The sequence below is a fragment of the Myotis myotis genome, unplaced genomic scaffold, assembly GCF_014108235.1.
Source record: "Myotis myotis isolate mMyoMyo1 unplaced genomic scaffold, mMyoMyo1.p scaffold_m19_p_41, whole genome shotgun sequence".
Lineage (NCBI taxonomy): Eukaryota > Metazoa > Chordata > Mammalia > Chiroptera > Vespertilionidae > Myotis > Myotis myotis.
In genome coordinates, this window is record NW_023416348.1 from 940,945 (window position 1) to 950,751 (window position 9,807).

The window sequence follows — 9,807 nt, forward strand, 5'->3', positions numbered from 1 at the left end:
CTGACTGTCTTCAAGGCCGAGACTCGGGGGAGGGCTGCCTTCTCCTGTGCACGTCCCCTGTTTCACGTTTCCCTCCTCACTTGGCATGCGCTGTCCCTGGGGGTGCTCACACCCGGGGCTCGGACACCTTCATGGTGGACTTTCTGGCCCTGGTGGCTCTGTATCTCTGACAGCCCGTCCCGGGCACATGCAGAGAGGCCGGGCCAGACCGGACCGGAGGAGCCTGGGTCTTAGCGCCTGGGGCAGCGCAGGAGCCCTCTTTCCGAGTGGAGAGTAGGGAAAGCAGCAGAGGGGCAGTGACCGCCCAGCTTAACGAGGCGGCTGTGGCGGCTGGGCTCACTGCTGGTCACCGAGGCCACCACTTAGACTCGGCCTGTCGCCTCAAGGGACGGCCTGGGCTCCCAGGCTGGCTTCCTCAAAGCTCTAAGGTTCCAAGGAGGGAATGCTGAGCTCTCCCAAAATTTGATAAGTTTATTTCTTTATTTTTTAAAAAATATTTTTATTGATTTTTTACAGAGAGGAAGGGAGAGGGATAGTGAGTTAAAAATATCAATCAGCTGCTTCTTGCACCACCCCCTACTGGGGTTGGAGCCCAAAACCAAGTACATGCCCTTGACCAGAATCGAACCCGGGACCCTTCAGTCCTCAGCCCGAGGCTCTATCCACTGAGCCAAACCAGTTAGCAAGCATGCGGCCCGCCGGCGGCGAGTTTGGCATGCTGGGGTTAGGGTGACAGATGTTATTTGTAAAGCATACATCTATTGAGAAGAGTCAATAAGGCAGCAGGCACAGGCAGAGGTTTGAGGTCAGCTGTGTTGAGGTATAATTGCTCGCAACCAAAGGAGCTCGTCCTGAGGTCACGTGTGATGCGATGGTCACCTGCAGCCATGCTCCGCCTCCTGCAGGGAGAATGGCGGCTCACGCTGTCTGCGGGCGGGGGGCCCGGCCACGGTGAGAACCGCCCCCTGTGGCTCCGACAGGCCTGGCCTGTTCTCTGCTTGACTCAGTGGTCCTGAGGACTGTGACCCAGGCCTGGTGCGGAAGTGCCACCGAGGCTTCACTTTGCACCGGGCTTCCCATTAGATTCTAGTTCCAGAAGAATGTCAGTGCCCTCTGCAGCCGCCCCACGGGGCGGAGCGAGTGCTGTGGGCAGGTCCAGGAGCGGCCACAGCTCCTCCAGTTGCAGCCAATTCCATCGACAGGCAGGGTCGCTCTCAGCGCCAGAAACAGCCTTAGAACAGGGCAGCGAGTCAGGTCAGGGTCCTGCAAGGGGTACTGGGCATCTGGGCCAGCACAGAGCTGGGCACAGGCGGTTAGAGACGAGAGGAGGAAGGACTGGCCCCAGCCAGAACCCCATGTGAGGGTTGGGCAGGGGCTTGGCCCTAGGGGACCTGCTCTCCCCAGCAGGCCTGGAGCCATCCTGGTCTGTCTGTGAGGGGCAGCTGCTCCCGCCCTCTCCTCTGCAAGTGCCCTCTGAGGGTGTCCTCCTTGATGGTCCTGCTAAGCACACAGATGTGGCTGCAAAGGAACCTTTAGGGGTGAAATTGGACTCCCTTGGCCCCCGTTCATGTGGCCTCGTGTTGGCTGATAGGCACGTGTGTGTCCGGCCACTGGGAGCCCCAGGCCTGGTGGCGGAGGCCCCACGTCAGCCTTCCCTCCGCACTGTCCCTGCTGTTGGCGGGGCCAGTTCTCTGCCGGTCCTTCAGGAGCAGCCCCCTCTCTTCCCGCGCTGCTCCCGCGTGGTGTTTCTGAAAGCTTCAGTGCACTACACTCTTACCCAGGGTTACTGGGGAATTGGGTGCACTGTGACCTAGAAATAGATTAGCCCTGGTCGGTAGCTCAGTTGGTTAGAGAATTGCCCCAGTGCACCCAGGTTGCAGGTTCGATTCCCAGTCAGGGCACACACAAAAAGCAACCAGTGAGTGCATAAACAAGTAGGGCAGTAGATCGATGTTTCTCTCCCTCTCCCTCTCTCTCTTCCTCCCTCTCTCTAAAATCAACCGATCAATATATTTTTAAAAAGAGATTAATATTCATTTTAAAATTAGAGGCCCGGTGCATGAAATTTGTGCACTGGGGGAGGGAAGGGTGGTTTCCTCAGCCCAGCCTGTACCCTCTTGCAGTCCAGCCCTCGGGGGATGTCCGACTGATGGCTTAGGCCTGCTCCCGCCACCACCGCTGTGCTCGCCAGCCATGAGCCTGGCTACTGGCTGAGTGGGCTCCCCTTGTGGGAGCACACTGACCACCAGGGGGCAGCTCCTGTGTTGAGCGTCTGCCCCCTGGTGGTCAGTGCATGTCATAGCGACCAGTCATTCCGTCATTCGGTCAATTTGCATATTAGCCTTTTATTATAAAGGATTTGTGTGGAATATATTTTTAAAAATTGAAGAACACTAAGTCACCTGAAACCCTTGCAGGGATCCGGCTGTGCTAGCCAGTGGGCAGAGCTCCCGCTGTGGAGGGCTGGGCCTGCCACGGAGCAGGAGCTGTTCCAGCAGCAGGTGCAGGGGCCCACCGCCCCAGCCCTTTTAAAGAAACGTGTCTTTATTGTTGAAAGTGTTACACATGCCCTTTCCCTCCCCCACCCTTTCCACACCATTGTCTGCCCATGAGCCATGTGTGTGTGCATAAACGTTCATGGGCTAATCTCTTCACATACATCCGTCTGATGCATGCTCCTGAAGCCCAGCTGGTTCTCACAGGGTGTAAGGGGGTGAGCCCAAGTGGTGGGCAGACCACTGTCCAGCCCCAGCCCCAGGGCACCATGCTGCCCCAGCCCAGTGCCAGCCTGTGGCCAGGACGGAGGGGAGGGGAGGGCTGAGAGTCCGAGGGGAGGTCTCCCCTCTGCTGGGGGTCCAGCACTGAGCTTTGATGTGAAGGCGGATGTGCTGTTGATGGAGTTACGTTACATTTTACCACCTGCTGAAGAGCAGCAAGAGCTAACGTTTTCTTGTCCTCCCAGCGCTCACGGGGAGTTGGTAACAAGTTTTATTTTTCCATTTTAAAGATGAGAAAAATGAAGCTCGGGCTGGTTAAATGACTTGCTCAGCGTCCCATGGTGAGTCAGAACGGCTGGGGCTTCGGTGCCAGACGGCCAGGTCTCTCCGCTGGCCCAGGATGGCTGCTGCCCGTGGGAATTGATTCTAGAAAGTACTTTACTGGGGTTGTCAGTGCATGTTCAGAAGGTGCCACAGACCTCAAGCCTCTGCGAGGTTCGTGTTCTTAAGAGAAGGCCCTCCCTCCCTCGGGGAGAGCTCACAGCGCAGGAGAGGGTTTCAGGGAGTAGAGCCGCCACACGGCCTCCGCAGCCTCTCTTGGCCTCTTGGTGTTGCCCCTGCAGAGCCTCCTTCCTGACCGCTCAGTGGTGCCTTTTTATTTTTATAGCAAGTGTCAGGGAGGTCCTGGCCAGGGTGCACCCAGGCCCTGGGAGCACTGGCTTCCCCCGTGCACGGGTGTCAGGCCCAGCCCTGCTCACACGGGGCCGCCGGCCGGCCGGCCGCAGGTAGTCCGAAGCCCCCAGTGCCTGCTCTGTGACCTAGAAATACTGCGAGCCGGTGGGCGGTGTGTGCGGGGGCCTCCCTCCCGAGTTTCACCTGCTCTCTCTCGTTTCTGTCTGACAGGCCTAGCTGCCTTGTGACTCTGTCTCCTGCATGACGGGCGGCACCTCCAGCTCCCCCGCTGCCGCGGCTGTTAGCGACCCTAGGATTCTTGTCCGCGCTCCACCTTGTGACGGGCGTTCCTCTCGGTGCTGCTGTCCTTTGGGGGGTCCCTCTCTCTGTATACACGTAGCTTTGCTGGATATGTACTTAGTAATATAAACTGTATCAATAAAAACCACGTACTGTGTAACATATGAGCTTAAAACTTCAGAGCCATTAGCTGTCACTTTGCTGGAAGGTAGTTAGAAGTGTCCGCAGGCGTGACTGCCGTGGCGGACGGTGGCCGTGGCCGCTGACTCGCTCAGCTCTGAGTAGGGCATGTGCTCCCAGGTCCTCAGATGGCGCCCTCGCCGGGCCTGGCTCCCCGGCTCCCGCCCCGGTGGCAGCGCTGTGTAGTCTGTGGAAATCGGGCAGTTCTGCTTCTCTCTACTAATCTGTGTTGGTGACTGTGTACCTGTCTTTCTAACTTCTAATAAACTCACTGCAACTGACTGTGTCTCCGTGTCTGTCTGCTCAGAGTGTGTCCCCCTCCCCTGGACGCAGCCTCGCGTAGCGTCCTGGGGGCGCGGCTGCTGGCCCTTCCGCTGCGGTTCCTCCGGGAATAAAGTCTGTGCCCTCGCTCTCCTGCTCTGTTCCCCACACTCCCCGCGGGTCCTGGCAGGGTCTGCGTGGCTAGGACGGCAGCGGGCCCTGCTGCTCCACACGTCCTAGTGTCCAGCTATGCCTGTAGAACGAGCGTTTTCCTTAATTTCCAACCACACTTATCATCCACGTTGAATAAAACTTAAAACGTACTGAGGAGACAGTACTTCTAAGTGTTACATCGTGACGGCGTCTGAAGGAGGTTGTCTCGGGCTGGTGTCTCCTCCGGCCTGCTGCTCACTGCGGGATTGGAGTTCAAGCCGTGACCTTCCCCAAGACTTTGTTATCTTTTGTTTCAGTTCCTGTGGGAATGTTATTTTGTTTGAGCTTCTTCATGTTCAAAAGTTTTCATGGTCATTAGATACGTTTTAATTACATTTAAAATGGGGAGTTTCTGTTTAAAGTCTACTGACACCCTGGCGAGTGGTCACTTCTGCGGGCTGGGAGTGACGCCCTCCAGTGACAGGTCATGGCCTGGTTCTTGTCCCTCGGCTGTGCCCGGGCGGGGCGGGGGGGCGGGGACCCCGGCCTCACCGTGTTCCCGTCTCTTTCAGGACGGCACTGGATCGCTGAGGCGCAGCGGCTCCTTTAGCAAGCTGCGGGCCTCCATTAGACGCAGCAGCGAGAAGCTGGTTAGGAAGCTGAAGGGAGGAGGTGCCCGAGAGAGTGAGCCGAGGAACCCTGGGTAACTATCTCCGCGCCCCATGTCCCACCCGTTCAGCGCCGTCTGCTCCCCACCGACCCGGGCACCGGGCCGAGTCCCGGCCTCCCAGCGAGGCGGAGAGTCGCTGCGCAGCGTCCTGCCGGAGGCCGTGGCTCACGGCTCACGGGAACGTAGACGTCTCTGTCCCGTGGTCAGGGCCTCACCAGCGACAAGGAGCCTGCACGGTTACGCTGTGCATAGTGGCTTGTCTGCCTGCGTATGGCCACCTTCTAAAGAATTAGCTCGACTTAGATCCTGAAAATCAGTCTCAATCTTGTAAAATCAAAGGCCAGCTCTGCCTGTGAAGCTTCACACGGTGTTAACAGAGGGAGAAAGATGGTTTCAAATAGAAGGATCGCCATGTCAGGGCTTTAGAACGCGAGTCTCCGTGTGTTGAAAAGGGTTCAGTCATGGGTCTTGGGACCTTTGAACCGTGACTTCCGTGGCCAGAGGGGTTGGGTGCCCACGAGGGAGCTGGCAGGGTCTCTGTGGGTCCCTGGCCTGGGCGCTGTGTTCGGACGCATTTCCCACAGGAGCGCGGTTTTGTCAGCTCTTCCGTGAAACTCACTTTCAAAATGGCACGTACATCTCACGGGTTGATTCTAAGTACAACTCTATTCTATTTTTTCATCCTCACCTGAGGACATGCTGAGAGAGGAAAGGAGAGAGAACCATCAATGTGAGAGAAACACATCGATCGGGGGCCTTTCGTATGTGCCCCGACCGGGGGTTGAAGGTGAACCCCCTGGTATGTGCCCCGACCGGGATTGAAGGTGAACCCCGGGTATGTGCCCCGACCGGGGGTTGAAGGTGAACCCCCTGGTATGTGCCCCGACCGGGATTGAACATGAACCCCTGGGTATGTGCCCCGACCGGGATTGAAGGTGAACCCCGGGTATGTGCCCCGACCGGGGGTTGAAGGTGAACCCCCTGGTATGTGCCCCGACCGGGATTGAACATGAACCCCTGGGTATGTGCCCCGACCGGGATTGAAGGTGAACCCCCTGGTATGTGCCCCGACCGGGATTGAAGGTGAACCCCGGGTATGTGCCCCGACCGGGATTGAACATGAACCCCCGGGTATGTGCCCCGACCGGGATTGAACATGAACCCCCTGGTATGTGCCCCGACCGGGATTGAACATGAACCCCGGGTATGTGCTCCGACTGGGGATTGAACCGGCTCCAGCCGCTCTGGTGGTCAGTAAAACTGGTTTGCAGGTGATTCCACTTGAGGCTCTGTGGGTCGGAGCTCTCACGTCTCAGGACTGAGAGCAGTTCCTCGGGTGACATTGGAGATAAGGAAGTTAGGTGCCCACTCAGGTGTGTCCTTTGCCTTTCCTTTGCCAGTCCTCACCAGAGGGTGTTTTCCCGTTGACTTTTATCCAGGATGGAAGGGGAGGGGGGAGAGAGAAACATCAGTGTGAAGAGACCTGGATGGGTTGCCTCTGCACTGCACCCCGACTGGGATCAACCGAGACCCTGGGTGGGCCGCCAGCACTCACCACAGCACGTGCCGGGGCTCCTTTGCGTTCGGAGAGGGGCAGGCTCGCCCGCTCCTTGCTGGCCGGGTCCACCTCAGACCCGTGGCGTCAGCCCGCGCCCGGCCTCTCTGCTGTGGAGGGATGCGTCTTACAGCGTTTGCGGCAAGAGGGGCGAGTTGGTTTTAGGAAGCGGCTGTTGCCCAGCCTCACCCCGTGTGATGGAGCCTGAGCCCCATGGGCATCTGGAGAAAACCGCTGGGAACAGCCTGTGCCGGGGCCACCGGCTCTGAAACGCCCGCTCTGGCCGTGACCGTCCTGCCCACGTGCGGAGCCGGCCGGGCCGCGGGCCTGGGGAGGGGAGCAGGCTCCGCGTCGCCTTCGGAATGACTGGCTCTTGTTTTAAAGGCTACGGTGTCCGACTAAGGACAGGTAACTACTGTCTCTGCGTTTTAGAGGAAACACTTTTTCTCAGAGCGGATGAGGGTCTAGACCAGAGGTTCTCAACCTTCTGGCCCTTTAAATACAGTTCCTCATGCTGTGACCCGACCATAACATTATTTTCGTGGCTACTTCATCACTGTCATGTTGCTACTGTTATGAATCGTCATGTAAATGTCTGATATGCAGGATGGTCTTAGGCGACCCCTGGGAAAGGGTCGTTCGACCGCCAAAGGGGTCGCGACCCACAGGTTGAGAACCGCCGCTCTATAGTGTCCATCCCTGTGCGGAGTGAGCGCCCGAGCCGGCGGGCAAGGTGACCTGTGGCAGGTGCTCCCTCAGGCCCTCGTCTGGGCCCTCGCTGCTCGCTCGAGGGTCTGTGTGCTGAAGCCTTTTCATTGTGAGGCCCAGCCCTGGCCGGTTCCTGTGCCCCGGGCCCCCTCCCGTGAGAGCCCATTTCCTTTCTCTTGGCATGTCTTCCTCCTCTTCCCCAGGAGGTCACAGCGTGAGCACCCGCGTGGTCCCCCCCAGCCGGACACACGTGCGTAGACTAACACGTTCCTGTCATGTGCAGTCCTATCTGAGACGACGCCTTAGTGAACGTTTTGAAAAACTAAATGACTTTAGAGACTTCATCCCAGCCCTGGCCAGGTAGCTCAGTTGGTGAGCGTGTCATCTGCATACGCCAGGGTTGTGGGCTCGATCCCTGTCAGGGCACATACAAGAAGTTACCAATGCCCTGACTGGTGTGGCTCAGTGGATAGAGCGTCGGCCTGCGGACTCAAAGGTCCCAGGTTCGATTCCGGTCAAGGGCATGTACCTTGGTTACGGGCACATCCCCAGTGCGGAGTGTGCAGGAGGCAGCTGGTCGATGTTTCTCCTCGAAGTTTCTAACTCTCTATCTCCCTCTCTTCCTCTCTGTAAAAAAATCAATAAAATATATTAAAAAACAACAACAAAAAACAACAACAAAAAACAACAAGAAGTTACCAATGAATGCGTCACTAAGTGGGACAACAAAATCAATGTTTCTCTCTCTCCCTTCCTCGCTCTCTAAAATAATACATTTTTTACAAAAAACTTTATCCCATAAAATCATACATAATCTTTCCAGGTAAGGGTGACAGTAGTAACTGGCCCAGTGGTTTTCAAAATTGAGCATGTGTCAGCGTCTCCTGGGCGTTAGTAACACGCAGTCCTGAGTTTCCGATACAGCGTGCCCGGCCCCCCCACCCCCCGCCCCCCAGCAAGGTCCCAGGCTCCCCCCTGGTCATGTGCTGCTGGTCGGACCAGGTTTGCAGAACCGCTGCCCCAGCTGCAGGAGCAGGTGTGAGGCCGGGCGTGGCTGTGAGCTCTGCTGCCCAGGGTCTGAGCACACGGTCGGACGGATCTGCGGTGCCCTCCTTGGTCGGGCAGAACTGAGCAGGAGTCATGTTCTTTTCGTGTCTTGAAGGAACAGGAGCTTGAGGATAAAGGTGGTGTAGCTTTCTTAGAAAACGGCAGTTAATCGGCCAATTAAGTAACAGAATGATTAAAGATTTCAGTTTGATGTTATCCTTTCTGAGTCGTTCCAAGTAGGAAAACATGCACTCAGGACCCTAGCAGGGCGTGTGGGCTCATCGGGTGCCCTTTGGTCCTGGTCGGGACGTTCTGGGAGTTTTACTTGGGGGTAAGCGAGGTCTTTGTTTCTGGTGCAGTTTATCAGCGAGAACGTGGTGCCTGCCGAGGGCCAGGCTGTGCGCACGGTGCTGTGGCCACGGCCGTGCCTGGGCCTCGGTGCCTGGCTGCGCCCCCCCTGCAGGCACGGCGCCGCGCCCTCAGCCTTCACGCTTGTGTTGCAGGGCGTTCAGGCTCCGAGTGGCAGGTCCTGTTGCAGACGCAGTATGGCCCTCGCTCGGTTCATGTAGCTCTAAGGGGACGGTGACTTTCTGGTGGACGGCATCTGTGAGGCGGCATCTGTGAGGCGGCAAGCGGTTACAGTGGCTCCATGCTTGTCTGTGACTTGGTTCAGGTTGTAGGCGACGGGTGTTTTTCAAGTAGTTTAAGGTGTCGAGGGGAGAAAATTATATGTGTGAGTCGCTTCCTTTAAATATAAAGTCATGAAATTTGTTATATATTTTGATTTACAAGCAGAGAAATAGCATTAAAGCTTATTTTACTAATGAAAAAAATTTTTACTATAAAAAGCACAGAGTACAGAGTATTACATGCTCTCACCAGTGGGTTTCCAGTGTGTCACTTGAACATGGTCAGGTAGAGTGATGTCTCAGTGAGTCACCGTGGTTCCTTCCTGAGACCCAGCTGGGGGGCCTGGGGACCCCCATGGGGAGTTGGCCAGCTGCTGGGAGCACCTTGGCTGCAGCGGGAGCAGGTCTTAAAACGTGTAACTACAGCGACACGGGAGGTGACGTGTGGTATCATTGTCGTGTAACTACAGCGACACAAGGTGCCGGGTGATGATGTGTAACTACAGCGACACGGGAGGTGACGTGTGGTATTGTCGTGTAACTACAGCGACACAAGGTGCCGGGTGATGATGTGTAACTACAGTGACATGGGAGGTGACGTGTGGTATTGTAAGACAGCTGTTTTTGCTGAAGAGATACAGAGAAACTCCTTTTTCTTAGCAGTAAATACAATGAGGCCTGGGACGTTGGTGGTAAGATTGGGTGGGCATCCCTGTCCCGGTGAGGGGCCCGGCCTTGGAGGGCGGCTTGCTGGTCCCTGCTCCTGGCTGACCCATTATGACGTCTGTCCTTGCATGTCCGCTATCCTGGCTGCAGCATGAAGCGAGCCCGCTCTCTGAATGTCCTAAACGTGGGTGACAAGGCCGCTGAAGACCATTTCCAAGTAAGGAGCCCCGCCCCTGCCCTGACTCCCAG

At 56.9% G+C, this 9,807-nt stretch overlaps 1 protein-coding gene across 15 annotated transcripts in view; it reads left to right on the forward strand.

Moving 5' to 3' along the window:
• KLC1 (kinesin light chain 1) overlaps positions 1–9,807 on the forward strand; it is a 49,502-nt gene that overhangs the window by 34,022 nt on the left and 5,673 nt on the right. For 6 of the 15 annotated variants that reach the window (XM_036306369.1, XM_036306364.1, XM_036306367.1 and 3 more), the window contains 2 exons: positions 4,856–4,986; positions 9,709–9,775. The exons of 1 other annotated variant lie outside the window; for it this stretch is intronic. In XM_036306369.1, the coding sequence (XP_036162262.1) occupies positions 4,856–4,986; positions 9,709–9,775 (198 nt within the window). Of the gene's footprint in view, positions 1–3,007; positions 3,059–3,620; positions 4,151–4,855; positions 4,987–9,708; positions 9,776–9,807 lie in introns of those variants that run through there. 8 more of the 15 variants (XM_036306373.1, XM_036306374.1, XM_036306377.1 and 5 more) reach the window with 3 other exon arrangements.